Source organism: Symphalangus syndactylus, chromosome 6, assembly GCF_028878055.3.
Source record: "Symphalangus syndactylus isolate Jambi chromosome 6, NHGRI_mSymSyn1-v2.1_pri, whole genome shotgun sequence".
NCBI lineage: Eukaryota > Metazoa > Chordata > Mammalia > Primates > Hylobatidae > Symphalangus > Symphalangus syndactylus.
In genome coordinates, this window is record NC_072428.2 from 59,659,715 (window position 1) to 59,684,196 (window position 24,482).

The 24,482-nt window shown below is 44.3% G+C and overlaps 1 protein-coding gene across 1 annotated transcript in view; it reads right to left on the reverse strand.

Annotated features, from left to right (window-relative positions):
• Positions 1 to 24,482, reverse strand: part of TENM4 (teneurin transmembrane protein 4) — a 3,069,169-nt gene that overhangs the window by 294,871 nt on the left and 2,749,816 nt on the right. The window contains exon 12 of the mRNA XM_063641401.1: positions 12,459 to 12,668. Coding sequence (XP_063497471.1) covers positions 12,459 to 12,668 — 210 coding nt within the window. The remainder of the gene's footprint in view (positions 1 to 12,458; positions 12,669 to 24,482) is intronic.

The window sequence follows — 24,482 nt, forward strand, 5'->3', positions numbered from 1 at the left end:
AAGAGGTGAATTCTAGTGGGCCACGGCTGCCAGGTGAAGTTGGAACGCTGGAAATCTGCAGCATTAGGTTTCAGCAATGAAAGGAACAGCTGGCAAAAACAGCCTGGTCTGGTTCGTTGTGGGCCTGCTGCATTTGGAGAAAGAAACAAGCCAAGCTAGGAAAGCACAGTGCAGAACTGGGTGCAGGGGGGAGGTGGGAAGTCAGGAATGACCACTGTCCTCTCTCTGTCTCGGTTTCCTCCTCTGAAGTCCTTTGTCATTTGAATGCTCTTTGATTCTCTCTCTCCATTATTCCAGTGTTCCCCTTTGGTTGGGGGGAGGGTGCATCAATGGGCGATGAGCAGGGTCAGCAGAGGCCTCCTGTGTTCTGAGGGGGCTCTAAGGGACTCAGGGCCATTCCACTGAGTGATTTGATGACCTGAGAAGCCTGCCCATTGTCCAGGCCTTAAAGGGCCACTGCCCCTTACCATTAACCCACCTCAGGACAAAGGCCATCACCAGCTCAGACAAATAAGCTGCTTAGCCAGACCTCATGCATCTTCTTGTCATCCACGCAGGGCCCAATAGGGGCATCTGAACAGAGCAGAGAGCCAGAGTGCAACTCAGCGGTTTCCATTCAGGGGCCTCTGGCCAGGGGTCATAAACTGCTCCCAAAATGTGCATGCAGCTTTATCCTCTGTGCAGCAGGGTAGGGTATAGTGCGGGGCGGGGGGAGAATAAATCTCTGATCTGCTTTAGAGGTTCCCTTAGACCCTATGGCTACCTGAGGGTTGTTAAGAAAGGGTGAGATGGCTGTTAGATGAGGGAGGCAGTCTGGTGGGGGTGAGAAAAGATTGTGAAGAGCCAGGCATACCTGGGATGCAAAAATGCCACTTACTATCTCTGTGACCTAGGGCAAGTATCTTTCTGAGGCTCTGTTGAGTAAAACACTAACCAGAAAATGACAACAATGATAGAAATTTCCATTTATTAAGACTGTATAATAACTGAGCACTTTGCTAAGTACTTCACATATATTACTTCACATTGAATTCTAATACCACCAATGATGTAGGTATTATTACTATTATCCCTGTTTTACACATAAGGGAAAAATGAAAACCTGGAGGTTAAAAGCATTTGCTAAAGATCACAGCTAATAATGACAGAGCCAACAGTCAAACCCACACTCTTAGCTCTTCTGCTCTAGAGCCTCCCAGCTGAGCAGACTCAATGGAATGAGAAAGGCGAAGCCCCTGGCACCCTGTAGGTGCTCAGGAATGGGATTTGCTCATCTGCTCTGCTGTCCAAAGGTGTGATCAGGCCCTCCTTGGTTCCAGCACACCTGCCTGCAGGTTATGTTGATTGTCTCCTCCCACATCAAACCCCGGGAAAATGGAGCATGCTCAAGGGCTGCTCCCTGAGAGCTGGAAGGGGATGGATGGAGAGTGGGCTGTAAAGCTGGGCCTTTGCCATGCCAGCCCTTCCTTCCTAGAGAGGAAGAGAGCCTTGCCTTGTCCCCTTGTCTGTGCAGAGGACCGCAGTGCTTCCTTCATGTGTGCCCAATGCACATGGCTGCCCACGGTGGGCACAGATGAGGTCTGACCAGAGTTCACTCTCCAGCACAGGACCCCACACAGAGCACACACCAGGAAGAGTCTGCTAAATGAATGGACGGATGAATGAATGAATGGAGGAAATAAACACTTCCAGACCCCACAATTAGGTTGGGAGCATTTGGTTACACACAAATAATGGACATGCAATGTCTGTATGTCTAGGCTCATCCTTATACCAGAGCTCTGGTCTTAGTCAGCTTAGGCTGCTGTACCAAAATTCCATAGACTGGGTGGCTTAAATAGTAGAAATTTATTTTCTCATAGTTCTGAAGGCTGGAAAGTCCAAGATCAAGGTTCTGATGGGATTCGGTTTCTGGTGAGGGCTCTCTTCCTGGCTTGTAGATGGCCACTTTCTTGCTGTGTCTCACATGGAGGAGAGAGAGCTCTTTGGGGCCTCTTCTTCTTTTATAAGGACACCAGTTCTATCTGATCAGGGCTCTACCCTTATGACCTTATTTAATCTTAATCACCTCCTTAAAGGCCTTTTCTCCAATGCCATCACATAGAGAGTTAGAGCTTCAACACATGAATTTGAGGGTGGTGGGAATGTCAATGGTGAACACAATTCAGTCCATAGGAGCCCTATAGATACATAAAAGTAAACTTCACTTCCAGATGAACCTGAATGTGCACACTTGCCTGTGTTCCTCAGTAGTTTGCATCTTTCTCTAGGAAGTTCCCCCAACCTCCCAGTTTGCATTACACCTCTGTAGCCCCAAACACCCTGGCGCACTCCGTCACCAGTTCCCCTTACTGGAGGCTGCTTCAGGGCAAGCTGTTTAGTGTGTTCCTGTCTCCCCAGCAGGAGTGAGCTGACTGCTTTCTATCCTCCATGGGCCCTGGCACACAGTAGGTCCTTAACAAAAAATTTGCTGAGTTGAATTGGTTCTGAGGGTCAACAAGCCTCATTTTTCCTCCATATCACTCAAAATCAGAAAGACCTTCCCTGTTTTCACTCTGATTAGTGAGGCTTGCTTTGGCCTTTTCTGCCGACATCACCAGACATTGACCAGTGGCTGTGTTGAATCTGCATGAAAGTAAGCAACTTGAGGAAGGATAGGGCTCTGGGAAGAAGGGCTGGGGCTGCCCTGCTAAGGATCAGGACCCGAGCTGCCGGCAGCAGGAAACCCAGGGAGGGCACTAGCAGGGGCTCTTTGAGAGGTAACACCTGGAACAACGTGAGGGCTGGATTAAAGGGAGAGACAGCGGCAGGGAGGCCAGAAGGATGCTACTGAAGCAGTCCAGGAGAAAGGAGACATAGCAGGAATGTTTTGGCTAAGAGGAGCAGCATTTTGTAAAACTAGCAAATAGACAGGGATCATCTCCACTTCCATTTTTGCTCCTTCTCAGGATAATAGCAGACCAGTGATCACAACTTTAGTTTTGATGAGATAACCTCCTTACCCCCTAAAAATGGTCTCTATTATTTGCCAAGAGAAGACCAGTAAACACTGAACACCTGCCTTGATCTAGATGTTTTCCTGTTTCTCCTTTATCCTAGCAAACTCCTCAGGCTGCTATTTTTATTCCCATTTTATAGATGGGCAACTGGGAAAGAGGTAAGCTTGGTGAGGTCACTGAGATAGTGGGGAAAGGAGCTTGGTTCACATCAGGTATGCATTCCCCCAAGGTTCCACTGGGGCATCTGAAGAAGGGTTTCTGGAAGTGCAAATATAGGTACTGTTGTTGTTAGCTGGTTAGCAGCTTCCCAGAGTTATTTATAGAAATAGGATCCACCAGGAAAGAGGGAGTGGAGCATAAATAAATTAACAGTCATTTTCCTTTCCTTTCAACTCTGGGGGAAGGCCAGCTGACCAGAAGGAAAAAGCATCACAGTGTTTCATCTGGTACCAAACATCAGCACTCCATCGCTGGAACTATGGGGACTGGAAACAGCGGAGGGGCTCCAGCAAGAGGATCTGAGGCTTTGTCGCTGAGACTATAGGCTATGTTTGTTTAGCTGCTGCCTTGGGCTCACTCTCCCACCCGAAATCTCTGGAAATCACCCAGGACGGGGAGGGGGATTAAAGATCAGGACTCCCAGGTTGAGCTGTTAATTGCTGGGGCTCTTCCAAGCCAGGAGGGGTAAGAGTGTAGGCATCTGCTTGCCTCCTAGGAATATCTGGCTAAAAACTTTTGGGGTCCAGAAAGGGAATAAGGAAACTGACATTCATTAGACATCTATTATATAGCAATCACTGTGCTAGAAGCCTTACCCATATTTTCTCATTTATACCACAATTTTGTGAAGTACATCTGGCCCTCCAAATCCATGGACTCAACCAATGGTTGACCGAATATCAAAAATAGTCAGAAAAAAAAAATATAAAATTTAAAAATACAATATAACAACTATTTACAAAGCATTCACATTGTTAAGTATTATAAGTAATATAGAGGTGATTAAATTATACAAGAGGGTGTCTGTAAGTTATATGCAAATACTATCCCATTTTATATCAGGGCTTGAGCGTCTGTAGATTTTAGTATCTGTGGAGGTTGCAGTTGTGGGGAGGGTCCTGGAACCAATCCCCTGTGGATCGAGAGAGAAGACTGTACTATTTTCCATTTTGCAGAAGAGACCGAGGCGCAGAGAGGTTAAGCAAATTGCCGAAGACTACACAGCACAGACCTGTAAACCTCCACAACCTATTTTTCCCCGCCATTGCTCCACATTGCGCCATTTCTGTTTTTCTTCTGGCTTCAGTCTTTTAGGCCTTATAAAGCAGAGGGAATTTTTTTTAGTTGTTTAGTCTCAAACACCTATATAAATAATGGCAGTTCAGAGGGAGAGGGAGGGGAGGGAGAAAAGGAAGCCACAAGGTTTCCTGGTTTAAACTGGGAGCCATTAACCAGTAATGGGGGATCCAGCTGAGCTCAAAGCACCCAGCTCAGACATGATGACAGGGGCAGAGGGCAGGGGGCTGCCTGGGGGAGTGTGGGAACAGATGGCTCCCAAAGACCACGTTTAGGAAAGGGAAGAAGGATGGGCCTGAGAGCAGCAAGAGATGTTTATTCTCAAGGTGAGCAGGCTGTGTGGGGGCAGCATTAAAATCCTACAGAGTATTGGAAAAAGCCACAGAGCTGTGTACCCAAGGGATGTGATTTCAGGTGATTACAGTGAGAACAAACATTAAATAACACCGAGTCACATGCAGAATAGCTTCTATTTTCTTTCTACCCTTTGGATGATGTCAAAGAGGAAGTCTAAGTTGGGAACTAGTGTGTTTTCACCACCTATCAGTTGCCAATGTCCTTGTTTAATGCAGAGAGGCAAATCTCTCCTCAGTGTCCTTGAGCAGACATTCTCTCGCCAGAATGGGATAACCTGCTTTCATAGTATTTATTTTTACAGTTACCTTCTATTTATGGCAAGTCATACACTTGCCATATGGCAAGTGGAATGCAGCAGTAATATACAATTTCCTTTTGAAATAAAAAAAATTCACTAAAGGAGAAAAAGTTTGGAAAAGGCAGCAGTTTAAAGGAACATAAATAACCATTTAGGTGGGCACCCTGCTGTGGCACAGACTAAGACAGTGACACAGAAATGAATATGATTTGGGAAATGCTGGTTTCATCCAGTTCTCTCACTGCTCAGACTAGAAAGCCGAAGAACCAACAGATGAGCCTTTTGCAAGGTGACACAGCAGGCTAGAGGCAGAGCTGGGATCCAGGCAGATCTCCTGCTCCCAGGCCTGTGCCTCTCTGTGAGCAGGTTTTCATGATGAGGCTTCTCCAGATGAAGTTTGTAACTGGGAAACTGAGCTCACATGATAGCAGCGGGCCTCACATGATGGCAGTGAGCCTCACATGTTGGACTGACCATCCATGAACAAAGCCCAAACAAGTTCCAAGCCTTGTGGCCAAGGGGCAGCTCTGTGCTAAGCTGCTTCTCCCTGAGCCTGTTTCTCACGTGGACACAGTGTTCACCCTCCTTCACATTTCTCCAACATCACAGGATTTTCTGTGGATCCAGTGAGATGACAGAGGAGAACGAGCTTTGGGAATGAGAGGGTACACAAATGTTAGTGCTACTAAATCTCCCACACTCTCCTTGGCTTCCTTCCAGGTGCCTCTTCAACGGTCTGGGCCCTGAAGTGTCAGGAGATGGTTTAAAATGTGGTCTGGTGTCCACAAGGGATCCATGGAGCAGACCACGACCATTTCAACAGGGTCACAAACTAGGTTTAGTTTCCAGGTGGAAAAAGCCTGGACACATATCTAATGTGCCTTCCTCGAGGGTGGTCTAGGAATTCCTAGGTCCAATCAAGCCATACATGAAAAATGTTATTTTTGTACCTTTTACTGCAGTGGTATTTGGGGAAATTAGTGGAAAAGGAACTGCAAAGAGTCTACAACGAGTGACTAATTAGAGGGCCCTGGTTCTCCCAGGATGTTCAGTTACATTAATTCAAAACGTGACCTGTTTATTTTGCAAGGTCAGGAAGAAGCCTTACCTCCTAGAAAGCCAATGTGCCAATTAAATTAGAGTCACCAGTTTCCCCGAGGTAATGTATGAAAAAGGGCGTTGTCAACAGTATAAAAACAGAAGTGACCCCTGTGAGGTTGTCACCACTGCCCTCAATGCGGGGGCATAATGGTCTGCCCCAGGTGGGAGGCCATAGGTGAGAGCTTGTCTAGTTAAGGGAGGCACCTGGTAGAGTGGAAAGAACCCTGGAGACTGGGGCCATGCTTTGCATCTTGACTCTGTACCTAGACAAATCGCTTCATCTCTGTGACTCTCCACAGCTGTATCATGTATGTGCCTCAGTGCCCCGTTCCTAGGGTTATTGCTGTGCATGTGTGTAGACGGGGTGCTGGTGGAAAGAAGGAAGAAAGGAAATCAGCACTTTTTTTTTCAGTTTTGATTTTAGCACGTACACATACACAGGGCACTGTGCTCAGCCCTGGAAATAGTGTACACAAGGCCCACCTCTAGGAACTGGGAGTTGCACAAGGGAACCAGACATGTGAATAACTAGGTCCCAGACTGTTAGGGAGGAGTCCGTACAGAAGACAGTGGGGCGTCAAAGAAAGGGGGCCAGACAGCAGACAGTCTATCAGGAAATGCTCCTTATCAACTCAGAGTTGCCAAGTTCTAGGCTTCTGACCACTTGGCTTCTTTCCTGCTGAATTTCCAGGCCTGAGAGCCACCCAGTCTGCTGGTGTTGGCCTCCTGAACTCTCATTTCTATAGCAGAGGGGCTAGGCCTTTCTAAGCAGTGATTATGGATAAACAATAAGCACATCTATGGAGCTTCCTGGTCAGCAACTTGTACCTGTATCATGCTGTCTAGTTTTCAAGTTATCTAGTTACTCTACAACCATGAGCAAGTTGCTAAATCTTTCTGAGCTCTGGTTCCCTCATTTTTAAGAAGACACAATTCAGGATCACCATCTATTAGCCATGATTCTGAAACCCCAAAACTCTGAGACTAAATGTTTAACCAAACTCATTTAGAGGCAAAACCTGACCTGAACTGACCTGAGGCTTGGAGTCATTTTAAAATCCCATGAGTATAAGTATTCATGTTTCATGGCAGAAATAGTGATGTGTTTGATTACTGTAGGAGTGTTAGCAGAAATACAAAATATGTACTCCATTTTCTTTCTTAAATCTGAACATTTCCAAATTCTAAAGTGCTTCTGATTCCAAGGGTTTCATTTAAGGAATTTTAACCCAATAAATTAAATACCAATTTTAAAGGGTCTCTCTGTTTAGAATACCCTTCATCCCTCATCTCTCTGGAAAACATCCACAAACATTTAAAACGTCATCGTGAATGAATGAATAAAGGAAGAAATCAATTTGTCTTGCCAACAGGAGTTAGGTACTTAATTTGCTACATAGCTGATGTAGTAAGAATTTATTTACCAACGAGGGTCTTTTGATGCAAGAGAGTTGAGAGAAGTGGTGAGCAAAATTGCTGAAAACTTTACCTACCCCAGTGTTCTACACCCTCAGAACTAGGTAAAGAAGCACATCTGAGTAACTGCAGTTGGCATGAAACAACAACAGCAACAACAACAACAACAACAACAACCCAGGCTCCACGAAATTCATAGTGAAAAAAGACAAAAATCTCACTGGACCTTCCTTTCAACTGTGAGAAACAGGCACAATTTTGCTTTCTGATTTCACAAACTGACTTAAAAGGACCTTGGTTGACTTCCCCAGGGACTCTGAATAGGTTCTCAATTAAGTTGAATTTTTTGTTTTAAGAAAACACTTTTAGAAGGAGCTTACAAACATAGCAGTGTTTCCCATTTAGAAAGAAAAATAAACACTCCTCCACTGGATTGGTAGTCAAAACAAAATAATCCCAGCTGCTTAAGACCTGAGAAAGTCAATGAAACTGCCAAACAACAGTGATGCTGACCAGTGAGAAATTTGTAAGGCAAGGCAGTAAGGACCCAGTGCTGAAAAAAGAGCAATGGATGGCCCAGCATCCAAAGTTTGGCTCTGAGGAAGCTGCACCAAAATTCAATGCCCAGTCATCTGGTCTGATTCGTCTCATATAACAGGGGCTTCATAAAGGTTTGTGAGGTAACAGGAATCCAACAACTTGGAATTCTCTTAAAACCAGCTTTTCTTTGGTGGAATTCCTCTTATCTTCTTCAAATTCCTACTAAGGAGGAGACAAAAATAACAGGATCTGATATTTGAAACAGAACAAAAAAAACAGAAGGAAAAAAAAACTGGGGCTCTAGAGTCAAACAGGCTTGGGTCTGAATCTTCTCCATGCCCTTATGACCAATGACCAATGGGCAAGTCACTGCCCCTTATTGAGCCTGTTTCCTAAACAGTGAAACGGACATAAATTGAGACACAAATACGATAATGCATGTTTTATAAAAAGACTTTGAGCACATAGAAAGTTCTTATTAAATGTAAATTCTCCCACCCACCCACTACCTTACCTAGGCTTTGAGAAACTGACACATTTCTCAGAGCTATTTATTCCCTGACCCTCTTAAATATTAACCACCAAGTTTTTAAAGCCCCTTTGCTTTAGAATTTAGATGAGAACAATTCATGAAACATTTAATATTTATTCTGAAAAGTTTCTATGGGGTAGGGACGAATACCTACTTAATCCTAACCACTTCCTTTGCTTTTTCAACTGTGACTAGTTGATATTTTAGTGAAATCTTTCTTTATATATATCAGTGATTTCTGGATGATTACCCTTGGGGAAGGATTAGGATTTTGATAAGAGAAAAAGCTACTTCCCCTGTTTTCTTCTCCACAGGGACAATGAGCTGTTCTGTGATACCCCCACGATCCTCTTTGCACTTTACATGGGGATTTTAGCAGGGCAGCTCTGAGGTCTACCAGATCTGGGATGGCAGCTCAGGCTGGAGTTGACACAGCTGTGGGCAGAGGGCCTCTGGGGGTGATGCTGGAGAGTCCAGCGCAAGCTCCCGGGAAGGCTGGCTCCAAGAGCCTCAGCTCCCAGCATAGGAAACTGTCTCATTTTCACCCTTTAGGAGCCAGAGAGGCATTCTTTGTCATTTAAAATACAATCTGAATGCAGTCTCAGCTGGCCCTAAAGCAATTGCTCTGCTGAGGGTGGTCTCCAAGGTCTCAAATTGGTGGAAGGAGATGGGGGTGTGGAGACAGGGAAGAGAGACAGAAAAGTTTCATCAGCTTTAACTATTTTAAATACCATAACAACCTTGGAAGGTTTTCTGCCATTTCACAGATGGAGCAACCAATGCTTTCAGAGGTTGGAAACACTGCCTAGAGTTGCACATCTGGGATCCAATTTCAGGCTTGTCTCTAGAGCAATGGCTATAGCTCTCTGCTACACTGTGGTCCTTAAGCATTGCTTGCTCATTGGTTCATTCACTCACTCATTAAATGAACACTAAATTAAAAGTCTCTGAAAGACCATGCACCAAACTGTTAAACGTAGTTATATCTGGGAGGAAGGATTATAAGAGAACTTAACATTTTACCTTTCCATATTATTTGAATGTTAACAAGCATTGCTACTTTTATAATTGGCAGAAACAATAAAGATAATTCCATTAAAATAATTTCACATTTTTTCCATGAAAAAAAATCAAATTTAAAACCATAAAAGCATTTATTAGGCCTGCTTTGTCTATGTACCAGGGCCCTCTAATCTTCACTCACTAGTGCTGAGTCCACACCAGTACCAGCATGTCCTTTGGCTCATAGAAGATCCCTGGTTTTGAGTTTCAGGAGAGAGGAAGGCAGTAGGCAGGGTCCAGCCATGGCAGAGACTCATTGAGCTCTCATGATCCCAACCCCAGAGCAACAGACCAGTAAGGACCCAGACTCTTCCTTCAGGCATGAGACATGCTTATTACCAACTTTTAGAGTGACACTCAGAGCAAGGGCCTGGGGAAGGGATCCAAAGTGACAAGGTCCCCTGGGGTGTAGGAGCATGGAGGAGCAGGCACTGAGCAGACAGCTGCAGGCTAAAGTCCCCCATCTCCTTCCCTGCACATCAATAATGCAATAATGTCATCAATTTGCCTTAGAACTTGCAACAGAGTGATTGCTCTTGTTCGCTAATTTGCAAAGGAAGAGATTGAGGACTTTAATCTCTTGCCTTCTCTTCTACGTGTAAGGCTTACTCAGAAATGAACAAAGAACATCATCACACACATATACACACACACACACATATATATATTTCCTCCCTACTCCATAAGCTTAAGAAAGCTACTGGCAGGAATAACTCATGACACTCCTAAAATCAGGATACCTTAGAGATTGCTCCATCACTGGCAAAATGGGGAAACTGAGGCTTAGAAAGACAGTGATTTGCCAAGGATAAATAGCCAGTGAGCCACAGAGCTGGGTCTGGAACCAGGTCTCCTTGCTCCCAGCCCAGGGTTCCTGTGTTTCTGTGCATCATTTGAAACACAGGCAGCTAAAAGGCATAGAGGAGTAGGGACACTGAACTACTAAGAAAACAGCCCCACCCCAGGGAGCACTGAGAAAAAAGGAGGAGGTTTGGGTTTTGGTCATGGAGAATGCAGGGTGTAAAATCCTGTCAGAAGAGAATCATCAAGGACAAAGATCTCTCTGATTTTCAAAGACAGCGGAAGAAGGGAGGTCCTAGCCAGAAAAGGAGGGTAGGTAATGACCGTCCTTCATTGTCATTTGGTGGGGGAACTCAAGCCAGTTTTCAGAAGATCTCAGGTGACTTTCACCACATGGCCTTCCATTCACTTCCAAGGTTCACACCTATTTACAGCCCAGACTCTCAGGTTTAAAAGAGCTGGGGCAGGCTTCCCATGTCCCCACCTCAAGTTCTTTGTCCATGTGTTCCCTCTGCCCAGAACACCCTTGGTAATCTCTGTCTGGCGCACCTCACTAATTTCTTCAAGTCCTGTAAGTGCCTCCTCTAGGAGGCATTTCCTAATTCTCTCAGGCAGAATAGAGGCTTCTTCCTCGGCCACAGAACATACTAGGTTCCTACCGCCTTTGCCACCTTCTGCTGTAATGATGTACTCCCAAGAGAAAAGATAGCATCTGACATATCTTGGAGCATCCCCAAGCGCCAGGCAGTGTGCTGGGAGCTTTCACAGACAGGCTGTCTGTAAATCCCCTAGAGGCAGGTGGAGGGGACCAGGCAATGACTAACATTTACCACACTCCTTCTGTGTTCCAGGCACTGTGATGGGTGCTCATCATGAGGTGGGCACTACAATGCCCACTTGACCCTTGAAGAAATAAGCCTGGAGAGGCAATGTGACTTATCTAATGTCCCACAGCAATAAAGCGTGTATGTAATTCAAAGCTGTTTGGTTCCAGAGCCCATAGACTGTCTTATCCCTCTTTGAACCTCTGCCTCGTTTTTCAGAATCTGGCTTGGAATTTAGTACCATACAAGCACTTATAAATAAATGTTTGCCAAATCGACACACAACTTACAGTGTTATTTGTGGGGAAACAGTTTCATTTCCTCTCTTCTTCTCCAAACATCAGGAAATCCTGGGGCTATTAAGGTGATCCTAGGTTACCTCATGTACATCCTGCCCCACCTCTTAGAGGTTTGAATTCCTTCCTGGGTTTCCTTGCAAAGAAGCTGACTGGCCTCTGCTGGGCAGAGAGGGCCAGCACCTTGACTCAAATCTAACAGCACCTGATCAGGGGATACAAGCTGGTCACCCTGGAGCTCTTCCACCATACCCCACCTCCCAACTTAAGAACGCCAGGACAGGGCTCAGAATAAGAGAGCTTGCAGATCCACGCTTAAACCCAGTGGCTCTCTCTGCAGCCAGCATTTAGCCCTGCAGCTGCCTGGGGCTTCAGGGCCGCCTGTCTCCAGGCTCTGTGAAAGTGGAGAACTTTTAAAGCCAGCCTGTTCTGTGGGTAATGGAGTAATCCTTCTCAGTTTTTCCAGTGAAAATGGGGACACTAAAATACTGAGTCTCTGGGCATGGTTGTGACAGTGCCTGGCACAGTCCCTGGCACAGAGTAGGTAGTTGGTTGGTGTTGCCTATGTCTTAACTTTTTTTTTTTTTCCTTCCTGTCTGTGTCAATCTTTGTCTCTACCTTTACCTGTCTGGGCCTTCACCTGATGTTTCCTTCTCGTGATGTCTGTCTGTGCATCTTTGTCCGTACATCTGCCTGTCCGGTGTCTGTCATGGGGGTTGGGGACAGAAGCAGCCCCCCAACTCTTGCACACTCCAGCGGCACCGCGGGGCAAGAGCGGGGCTGCCTGAGCCCGCGGAGCCACGTCAGGCCGCCAACTCCCCTGGAGCCCACCATGCAGCAGGCCCCTCCGCCCGGCAAGCGGCCCAAGCAGGCATCGGCAACAAAAGGACAATTTTAAAAACAAACCCGCAAAAGTAGGAAGAGAGAGGGACTTACCGTTCGCCGCGACCCCCAGGCTGGCGGAGCCACTTTTAACTAAGAATGAATTAGGGACAAACTCTTCCTCAGAGTCTGAGTCCGGGGTTGGCTGGGCCACACCGTTGCCTAGCAACCGCCTCTGGCTCTCATTGGCCGGAGGGGAGGGGGGCGGGGAGGGGGACTGCTCAATAGGGGTTGATGAAGCGGATGAACAATGCAAGGGAGCACCTGCGAACCACAAAGACAAACACAGACAGAAAAAATAATGAAAATTGATTTTGAGGCACACGGGGAAGGGGAGGGAGCAAAAAAAACACGCATCAACGGGAAGGGGGAGCTCCCAACACGGGGCGATCTACTGCACACGTGGGCCGGGGGCGGGGCTGATGCCTCCACAGAGAAAGTTGCTGCAAACTCCTTCTGAAGAGCTGGGGCCTCAGTGCAGGCTGGCAAAGAGGGAATCTCGGAAGCACACGGAAAGCCTTTTCTGTTCTGCCTATTCTTTAAGACATACCTGAAAACCCGGGGTCTAGTTCTGACAGGGCTATGTGATCTAACAAACAGCTGCCCCTCTCTGGGCCTCAGTGGCCTTGCTGATAAAAGCAGCAGTGGGGACTGGGTGATCCCTGAGCCCCTATAAGCTGGCCATTCTGTGATGTCACCGAACTGAAATGATGCTCTTATTACTGAGATTTTATTCCGACCTGCCTGGAACAGGCCCTAGGCCTCGTAAAAAGGTAGAGAAAGCTGGAGAGAATGATCCAAGGCTTCACTCTACCTTTGGCAGTTTACGATTTCAACACAGCAATGTTTCATTTTTCTAAAAATCTCACATTTTATGATTCTTAAATTCTGACATTCTCTGGAACCTCCCTGAAAGCAAGACCCTTAGGAGATTTTGTTCATGTCTTTATATTCAGAATCTAACAGTGCCTGGCACATAGTAGGCATTGTAGAAGTATTTGTTGACTAGCTTAATTCTAGGGGGTCTCACATACTAGGATTCTTAAGTTCTAATGTTCAAAGATGAGGACATGCTATAATTTTAGGACATTCACATTCTGTGAGTTCCAAGATGTTGTAAATCAGTCAGTCTGACCCCAAGTTTCTATCATGCCACGGTTCTAAAACCCCAGCTTTCTATAGTTCTATGAGCAAACTCCCAACTCTTCAGAAGGAGGAGGCGATGGCTTGGGACAAGAACTTTGAGCTCAGATAATTTGCAGTCTTATCTGTGGCTGATCTTTCAACATGTGCAGTACATCGTCTACAAGAGAGGGAACAAAAGCACAGACATATAAAAGTATACAGTACAAGACAATGCAACCACTTATAGCAAGGACTGCTCATTTTCTCCCACCTTGAGTGACAGAAGGTTTATAACATAGTCATATCCATCCAGCTTTTCAAACAGACTGAACCTTAGGAAAAATAATGCAGACCCAGTGGGCCATCTTAAGGTTCAGCGGGGCTCTAAGGGGAAGGTGGCACAGAGAGCGGCTGATTATTTGCAGGCTAGGGTGGGAAGCTTTTTGTGGTCTGTCCACACAAGAGCAGCCCACTTGGTTCACAGTCACCAATTCCTGTAGGATTTTGCAGGTTCCATGACTCTTTTTTTTTTTTTTTTTTTTTTTTTTTGAGACAGAGTCTCACTCTGTCACCCAGGCTGGAGTGGAGTGGCACAATTGTGGCTCACTGCAACCTCTGCCTCCCAGGCCCAAGTGATTCTCCTGCCTCAGCCTCACAAGTAGCTGGGATTACAGGTGCCTACCACATGCCTGGCTAATTTTTTTTTTTTTTTTTTTTTTGTATTTTTAGTAGAGATGGGGTTTCACTATGTTGGCCAGGCTGGTCTTGAACTCCTGACCTTGTGATCTGCCCACCTCAGCCTCCCAAAGTGCTGGGATTACAGGTGTGAGCCACCACACCCAGCCTTTTTTATTTTTTTTTCTTTTTTTACTAAATGGAGTCTTGCTCTGTCGCCAGGCTGGAGTGCAGTGGTGTGATCTTGGCTCACTGCATCCTCTGCCTTCCAGGTTCAAGCGATTCTCCTGCCTCAGCCTCCTGAGTAGCTGGGATTACAGGCGCGCACCACCACCCCAAGCTAATTTTTTTATTTTTAGTACAGACGGGGTTTCACCATGTTGGCCAGGGTGGTCTCAATCTCTTGACCTCGTGATCTGCCCGCCTCGACCTCCCAAAGTGCTGGGATTACAGGTGTGAGCCACCGTGCCTGGCCCCAGGTTCCATGACTCTTAAGGTTAACCCCTAAGCTTAACTTTATGTGACAACGTTTTACGGAGTTGATGTGTGTGCCACTTGGCTGGTTGATATTAGAAATTCAGCAAGAAGAATTGAAGGAGCAGAAATCAATGACCAAGGTACAACCTCTGGGTGGCGTCTTCCTCTGTGTTTTGGTTTCTTCACCTAAAAATTCAGGTTATGATTCACCGTACAATCTTTTAAGCCAGGATTCCTGATTCACCTTGACAGCCTGCCTTCCCTGGCACCACTGACCACCCGGTACTAGAAGGGTGAACATTCTGCATTCCTTTCTCTGAATTAACCTTGTCTTCAGTTCTGATATATCTGCTCTGCTATATTTCTATTTATCTGTATCTGTCTCCTACATGAAACTATATAGTATATTCTTGGGGTACAGTGCATTTGTGGAGTGAGCTTTGGAGTTCAACAGAATTGGGGTTTGTATCACAGCCTCACTTCCTCTTAGTTTTATGATATTAGGAAAAATACTTCCAGTTCCTCGTCATAATTTTTTATTTTTATTTGACAGGGTCTCTGTCACCCAGGCTGGAGTGCAGTAGTGTGATCTTGGCTCACTGCAACTTCCACCTCCTGGGTTCAAGCGATTCTCCTGCCTCAGCCTCCCCAGTAGCTGGGATTTCAGGTGTGTACTACCAATGCCTGGCTAATTTTTGTATTTTTAGTAGAGATGGGGTCTCACCATTTTGGCCAGGCTGGTCTCGAACTCCCGACCTCAAAAGATCTGCCCGCCTCGGCCTCCCAAAGTGCAGGGATTTCAGCGGTGAGCCACCACGCCCGGCCCCTCATTTGTAATTTGTCCACCCGCCACCGCTACCTTTTATATAGCTGCTGCGAGGACTAAAGATAATGTATGTGAGTCCACAATATGCATGAGCAAGTGGTTGTTGCTCACCAAATGTCTATTAAAGGTAACAAAACCACCCCACCAACAACCGCATTCATGACTCCCCCTACGGTTCCAGTTTTGGAAATGTTCTGTCTACCAGGCCACATGTATTAAGCCAATATACATTCATTTCCTCATCTTTTATTAACCAAAGACACAATATAATCTTCAATCGGAGCTTCTAATGAGCTTAAGATAACGAGTCCATGCTGAGTTGTCAGAATTTCAGACAAAAATTAAGAAACATGATATGTTGTTTCAGGGTGTTTGTTACAGCCTCTTCCTGAGTAAATCTGTCAAGCTTTATGAAATAAATAGTTCCAGAACTAAGTCAATTGTTCCATCATAAACTACAGGAGCCCTGGGGTGAGAACGGCAGAATGGCACCACGCCCTCCCAGGCCTCATCCCTGTCTCTTCTTTCTCCTATGAATTCCCTGGTCTCTCCTCAGGCCTCTGGGTTGCTCTGAATATTCATAACTAACATACAGGAGCCCCTAACAAGTTGCCAGGCCCTTAGTAGGTGCGCAGAGTTTCTGTGAGGTACAGTTATTATTGGAAACAAGTTAATTTCCTTCCGCTTAGTCACTGGCAACTTTGAATTTAAGTGGTTTCCAAGGTAGGGTACACAGAACTATTTCCTAGGATGTAAGAAAAGATTTTAACTCATCTGTTTCAAATTTCTATTTGGTATGTTTTTTAACGTATGTAATACATGAGTGCTTGGAATATGTGTATGAAAATGCACTGCTGTACCAATCCAGCATGTACAGGAGCAGGGTAGGGTCACATTAAGAGTACGGCTCTGGAGCCAGATTGCCTACATTTGAAATCCAGTTCCATTGCTTGCCAGCTCAGTGACCTTGGGTAAGTAACTTCACCCTTTGCACCTCGGTTTCTACACCTTTATAAAGGAAAATTAAAAAAAAAAAAAAGAGTGCCTACTCATTTCTGGGTTGCTCTGAGGATGAAAGAAATTAAGTAACATGTTGAGAACTGTGTGTGGCAGCCAGTAAATACCTATAATAAATGTTAGATGTTGCTATGCATAAATATATACATGTAAAGTGAGGACTAGCTGTCTTCATCTTTTCTTTTTTATAAAACAGTGTATGATCACGAAAGTATGGCAAATCCTGTTTCATTCCACAAACATTTCCTAAACACTCAGTGATTGGGCTAGAAGGTGAGGGAGATACAATTAGGAAGCACAGCTGCAAGGGAGCTGGAAGGAGCGGAGGGAGAGTGCACAAGGAGGTCTCAGCAGGGCAGAGGTAGGACCTGTCAGAACAGAACCACAGCCCAGTACAAGGAGCTGGGGGACTCACTTCAACCGAAGGAACTGAGAAACGCTTTACTGAGCCTTGGAGGATTTCAATGAGAAGAGATAGGAGAATTAGTATCTGTGGCAGAGGGAGGAATACTCTGGCCTAAAGCCTTCATCCTTCACCTGGTCTTTAGCAATCTGTCTCCCCACCTGTCCCCTTACCTCCCAAGTCTCATTGTTACCATTAGCTTCTCCTTACCAAGTCCACTGAGACTTGCTGAGACACGCAGGCCTGCTCTCATTTCCATGGACTCAGTGCTGTCTCTTTTGCCAAGTTTGCAGAGCTCTAGGGCACTTTTTGCATTAAATCTATCTGAACGGCAACCCATGGAGCACAACCACAAAAGTTTTGCCTCTGAGCTTTTGCACAAGCTTGTTCTTTCTCCCTGGGGCATTTCCTTTCCTCTTCCTTCCTCCTCACAACTACCACCCTATATGTCTCTTAGCTTCCACTCATCCTTAGGGATTAACTTCATGACCTCCTCCCTCAAGAAGCTTTCCTGATGCTTCAAGCCTGCATTTGGCACCCCCTCTAGGCGCTCCCACAACTTCCTGGACTCTCCCTCTTGCAACATTTCTCACCCTGCAGTATTTACTTGTCTGTGTCCACCCACTAGCTTGCCTTGCCATTATCATATGTGCCTAGTGCGGTGTCTTGCATGTAGAAAGCAGTAGTAAATATTTGTTAGATGAATAAAGGATAGAAGGAAGGTAGGAAGGAAGGAGAGTACCTTGATTATGGCACAAAAGTCTATGTCAAGAGAGCAGTGAGAAATGAAACAGGAATGAGAACACTAGAAAAAGGAAAATCGGACCTTAATTGGGGAGTCATGGAAATTTTTAAAGCAGGAAAGTGACAAGACCAGGGCTGTACTGTAGAAGGATCTGCTCTTTAAACATAAGGCACCTGCTCAGTCACCTAGATCTCCTTTCTAATTGGCTCAGCTCGGGCAGGATGTTGAAAATCCAGATGATCTGAGCTTGCTTTTTGGGTGGGGCTCAGATGTATGTTCACGTGGGCAAATAAGGATGCCTGATTCCATGAGACTGGGGTGTAGGTGTGCCTTCCCACATGTCCTGGTTATCAGCTGAAGGGAACCTGGCATTGCAGATGCTTCTACTGTGTTTGTGGTAAAAAAGAGTGGGATGACTGAAATGAACCTCTTCACACCCAACTCCAACAACCAAGAGGACCAGTGAAGGGTGGAGGGGAACCATCCAGGTTTCTAGAGAGGCGGTCTCGATAAGCCCAGCTCTGGCTTATAGGAGACGAATATGGAGAAGGAAGGAAACAAAGTGAGTGATACAGTTTGGATACCTGTCCCCTCCAAATCTCATGTTGGAATGTGATCCGCAGTGTTGGAGGTGGCACCTAGTGGCAAGTGTGGGATCACAGGGGTGGATCTTTATGAATGACATGGTGCCCTCCTCATGGAAATGAATCAGTTCTTGCTCTGTTAGCTCACTTGAGATCTGGTTGTTAAAGAGTCCGGGACCTTCCCCCTCTCTCTGGCTCTCTATACTCATGCTCCCTGTCTTGCCAGGTGACACACATGCTCTCCCTTTGCCTTCTGTGATGAGTAAAAGCTTCCTGGGGCCTCACCAGAAGCAGAGCAGATGCTGGTGCTGTGCTTGTAAAGCCTGTAGCACCATGAGCCAAATAAACCTATTTTCTTTTGTTTGAGATGGGGTCTCACTCTGTCACCCAGTCTGGAGTGTCATGGAACAATCTTGGCTCATTGCAACTTCCATCTCCTAGGCTCAAGTGATCCTCCCACCTTGGCCTCCTGAGTAGCTGGGAGCACACGTGTGTGCCACCATGCCTAGCTAATTTTGTGTATTTTGGGGACAGATGAGGTTTCGCCAGGTTGCCCAGACTGCTATTTTCTTTATAAACAAACTCAGCCTCAGGAGTTCTTTTATAGCAATGCAAAACGGACTAACACAGTTAGGGAGTGCAGACACCTGTATGGTTGAGATTGGCAGAGGGGTGGGGCTTTTACAGAGCTTCTCCTGGAGGCCAGGAATGGGCCCAGATTCTTCACAAGATTTTTTCCTTAAAACACTCTCACTAGGAAAATTCATCTCCATTTCTTCAGGTGAAGAAACAGAGGCTTAGAGAAGTGAAGTAAATTGTCTGTGGTCGTAAGGCCCAGATGAGAACCCATAACTTCAATGCTGTTTCCAAGTGGTGGTGAGAATGAAATTCATCAGCTCCGGTTTGGATTTTCCACCAGGCATAGGGAAAGGGAGAGGCCTGTCTATCAGGGAAACACAGCTAAAGCAGAAAGACCATGAACTTCCTATTGGGCAAACCAAGGATCAAAGCCTAATGTCGCTGCTGGCTATGTGACCTTTGATAAGTCACTTTACTTCTCTTAGAATCAATTTTCTCCTTAGAAAAGAAGGAGTTATGATACCAACTGCAAACAGTTGCTGAAGGACTGGTGATCTTATGCTCACCATGAGCCCAGCAGTCTGCTTGCTCATGGTAAAGGCTCAGCCAATATTGGTTTCCTCTGCCATCTCTCCAGCTGTAGGTCTGTCAGAGAGAGAACACGGTGGTTTTGGGAAAGAAGCAATGACAGATTTGCAAGCCTGCCAATTACACTTTTATCAATGTGTTACTTGATGATATCAAAAAAAGGGGAAATGTGTTAGGGAAACTGTCCTAATACATAAAGAGAACACAGGACAAGGGAATCCTAAGATCTGCAGAAATGATTTCCGTTACTTACATCCTTGTGTGAATCGGTGATGGTAACTTTCTCTTGCATTTGAAATCTAACCTATAAATAGTGCAAGCTAGTTGTCCAAGAAGAACATTCAACCACTCTGGATTCTTAGTGTATCTTTGGAATATACCACGAGACTAAAATTATGAGGGCTAGCTGATGAACAAGTTTATTACTCTGTCAAAAAGAAAGACCATTAACAAAATATACTTTTTAACACTTTGCTCAGCAGTCTTGAGAAATCCATCTAAATGCCCAAATGGAATCTTATCGGTCTATGATAAAACCCCATCTAGTCTATGGTGGGAAAATTCATGTGAGCTTACACAATGGAAAAGTGTGAGTCCTCAACTGTAACATGAGCACTAGCTGTGGGCTGCAGGGAAGGCACTTTTTTCCCCGGTAATTCCCTGGATTATCGGAAGAGCTTCCTAATAACCTTTTAACTGGCAGCCCTGTAATTTAGAGGCTTGTATGTAAAACACTTAGCCCAACACACAGCCATTACTCAATAAATGACACCTAGAAAGAAAATAAAACAAAATCCTTAGACCTAAGCAGGTACCTCATCTCAGTGGCACACTGCCCTGATGAATTCAACCTCTCCAGAAACATTTTAGTTTCTTCACCTAAAACCAAATGCATTCTTTTTCTTCTCATGTGCTAGCCATAGGGCATTCAGTTGCTTCACTGAGTAAGTGAAATTATACTCAGTTCTGAGCAGAGGATGAGGCATGGAAGAAAACTGAAGTTTCCTTCTGATAGAAAGGTCTGCGGCTCGTGGAGGGTCAGGAATTCTAATGCAGTGGTATCATGCCCTGCTTTTTATTCCAGTGAGTTATGTTCTTGTCTACTGCTTGAATAGACTATCCTGCCAAAGAGGGACCACATATTGCTCACCTGTGTGTTCTGGTCTTACTCAGAGTCTCAGCTCAGCACAGAGAGGCAGAGCTGGTTTCCCTAGCTATTTGAAATGGATTGGAATCCACTTTTGAAAGCATTTCAAAGAGCTGGAAATCTGAAAATCTAGAGTGACTATTCGTCCGGGTTTGTCAGTGACAGCCCCGATTTACATCTGTTATCCTGCATTGATTAATAATAGTTCCCCTTTACTGTAAAAATGTATTGATTTGGTCAATTAATTACATGGCCACCCTGTTTTAGGGCAGTGAAGTACATATTCAGTTCCACATCAGAGGCTGCAGTCTGTAGCGATGGAATAGTGGTCCAGATAGCTGGGTGCAGGCCAACAAAGCAGTCCAAGATCATGGGCAAAGCAGTCCAAGATCCTTTCCTCTCTGTTGGATGGATATTCTCTAAGGTTCCTTTATGGTCCAACAAAAGACGGCACTAGCCGTAGTCTATGCCTCAAGAGGTTGCTCTGAGGGTTAAAGGAGACTATGGAAAAAAATGCAGGATATAAATGACTTAATTTACAATGGAGAGTCAGATTCCTCCAACATAGCAGACACTTAAAAATATTTATGGAAGAAATAAATTTGTATAAATGTATAGGAAAAAAGATTGGTTAAAAATAAACAAAAACCACATTAACAACGGTTATCACTGTTATGGGCAATTTAAAATTTTTAATATGCTTTTATATCTTTAAAATTTTCTATAATTAGCATATATAGTTCTTTTTATTTATTTATTTAAAAATTTATTTTAGAGATGAGATCTCTCTATGTTGCCCAGGCTAGAATGCAGTGGCTATTCACAGGCACAATCACAGGGTACTGTGGCATTGAACTCCCGGGCTCAGGTGATCCTCCTGACTCAGCCTCCTGAGTAGTTGGGATCATAGGTGTGAGCCAAGTTCTTTTTACACTTTTAAAGATTATTTTTAAAAACCTCATGAGAAAATGAAATAATAAATGTGAAAATATCTGGCATCTAGTAGGTATTCATAGATGCTGATTTTTAAATAAGATTTTTTTTTTTTTTTTTTTTTTTTTTTTTTTTTTTTTTAGAGACGGAGTCTTGCTCTGTCATCCAGGCTGGAGTGCAGTGGCGCAATCTCGGCTCACTGCAACCTCTGCCTCCCAGGTTCAAGTGATTCTCCTGCCTCAGCCTCCCAAGTAGCTGGGACTATAGGCACACGCCACCATGCCTAGCTAATTTTTGTATTTTTAGTAGAGATGGGGTTTCACCATGTTGGCCAGGATAGTCTCAATCTCTTGACCTTATGATCCACCCACCTCGGCCTCCCAAAGTGCTGGGATTACAGGCATGAGCCACTGTGCCTGGCCCTTTAAATAAGATTTTTTATACGTTAATATTAGTAGTATAATTTAGTATAAACTGATTTTTAAAATGTGAAAGCTTTTCAATTGAGCAATTCCACTTTTAGGAATTTATCCCTAAAATTATGACGTCTCAGAAGATTTACACTAAGGATATTTATCACAACATCATTTGTAATAGTAAAAAGTAAAACATTAAAAAAGGTTAAAAAGGAAAAACATCCTAAATGTTAAAAAGTAAATGCTTACTTGTGTAATGCTGATATCACACAGATATTGTAAGATGTTTGTAAAGAATATTAAGTGACATGGGAAATAGGATATAAAAAGAGCATGATGCAAAACTGCGTAAAAAGTAATTCTGACTTTTGTTGAATTGCGTATGGGTGCAATCTGTATAAAAATGTTAAGACCAGTTACCTTAGGGCAGTAAATTAGAAATAATTGTTTTCCTGATTTTTCAAATATATTCTAATTTTTTCAAGTAATACGTGACTATGAGGTTTTTTAAAAAAACAATAAATGTTATTTTTAACAGAATTAGACACACATACAGAAAAGTCAGCCATGATGACAGTTTCTTCCTTGGGTCCCTAATGGGAGGAGCTCAGTAGACCCACAGCCTCCCGGGTCTTTTCCAGCCTATTAAATCTTGTGGGTCTTACTCCCCTGGCCTGGCAGCTCCCACTAAGTCAACTCTCCTCGACAATGGTTATTTTTAGGAGCAGGTCCCGGGCCATTTGTCTCTGTTAGTTATGTTGGAAAAATGGTCTTTAAAAAACAGGATGCAGTAAATTTCTCAGGCTCGTCATTTGATCTTTAGCTTTCCTCCTCACAGGTTTCTCGGGGACTTCAAAAAAATTTTTTTTAAAAAAGTGTTTGCCAGGAACAGACCTCTGTTTCACCCGCCTGCCTGGGAAGCTGGTCTCCTGAATACCAAGAAGAGAGCCCTTTAGGTTTCTCTGGTCTTCACACAGGGATGGCCTGCCAGCTAGTCTGCTTGTCTGACAACAGGTATATTCGATGAGGACTTCCATTGAGTTTTTAAAAATATCAGCTTTATTGACGCATAATTCACATACCATACAGGCCACTCATCTAAAGTGTTCAATCCAATGGGTTTTAGTATATTCACAGAGTATTGCAATCATCACCACAATCCATTTTAGAACATTTCACCACCCTAAAGAGAAACTCCACACTCGTTAGCAGTCACTCCCTATTTTCCTTCAATTCCCTGCAGCCTAGGCAATCACTCATCTACTTTCTGTCTCTATGGATTTGCCTATTCTGAGCATTTCATAAAAATGGGATCATATAATATGTGCTCTTTTGTGACTTCTTGCACTTAGCAAAATGTTTTCTCAAGGGTTCATCCAAATTGAAGCAATGATTAGGATTTCATTTCACTTCACTGACAAATAACATTGCATTGTATGGATATACCACATTTTGTTGATCCATAATGAAACTTGGGTTGATTCAAACTTTGGTTGTTTTCACTTTTTGGCTATTATCCATAATGCTGCTGCAAACCTTCGTGTATACACGTTTGTGTGAGAGTGTTTTTACCTCTTTTGGGTATATACCTAGGAGTGGAATTGCTGAATTGTATGCTTAACCTTTTAAGGAACTGCCAGCTTGTCTTCCAAAGTGGCTATGTTATTTTAAATGTCCACTGGCAGTGTATAAGGGTGCCAATTTCTCCACACCCTTGCCAACACTTGTTATTATCTGACTTTTTTATTCCAGCTGCTATAGTGGGTATGAAGCAGTATCTCACTGTGGTTTGATCTGCATTTCCCCTAATGGCAAATGATGCTGGGCATATTTTTATGTCCTTATTTGCCATTTGTACATCTTCTTTGGAGAAATGTCTATTCAGATCCATTGCCCAATTTTTAACTTGATTTATCTTTTCATTACTAAAGTGTAAGTACTGTTTTTTTTTCCCCAAGAATTTGTTTTGTGCTTACTCTGTCAGGCAGTGTTCTAAGCATCACTGACAGACAAGGAAGACAAAGCCCTTGCTCTCAGAAGCTTACATTCTAGTGAAAGAAAACATCAATGAACAAGTAAGCAAATAACTACATAGAACAAGATCAAGTACGATAAATATTAGGCTGGTGCAAAAGTAATTGCGGTTTTTGCCGTTAGTTATAATAGCAAAAACTGTAATTACTTTTGCACCAACTTAATACAAAGTTGATGGCATGGGCGTGTTATTTTAAATAGCATGGTCAGGGAAGCCCTCCCTGAGGAGGTGACATTTAAGCAGAGATTTGAAGTAAGTGAAGGAGTGAGCCAAGCAGACACCCGGGGGAAGAGCTTTTAGGCAGAGGGCCCTACAACTGCAAAGTCCCTGCAGCAGGACCAAGTTCATCTGAGGGACAGCAAGGAAGCTAACAGGACTAGAGATGCAAACAATGAGGTAAATGCTAGGAAATCAGCCTTGAGACATTGTCAGGGGCCAGGTTAAAGATGTGCAAATACTGCAAACTAAAGGTCAGGATGCCTGGGTGTTCTTATTAACAAGTTCCCTGAGGGTGGGGACTGGTTTATT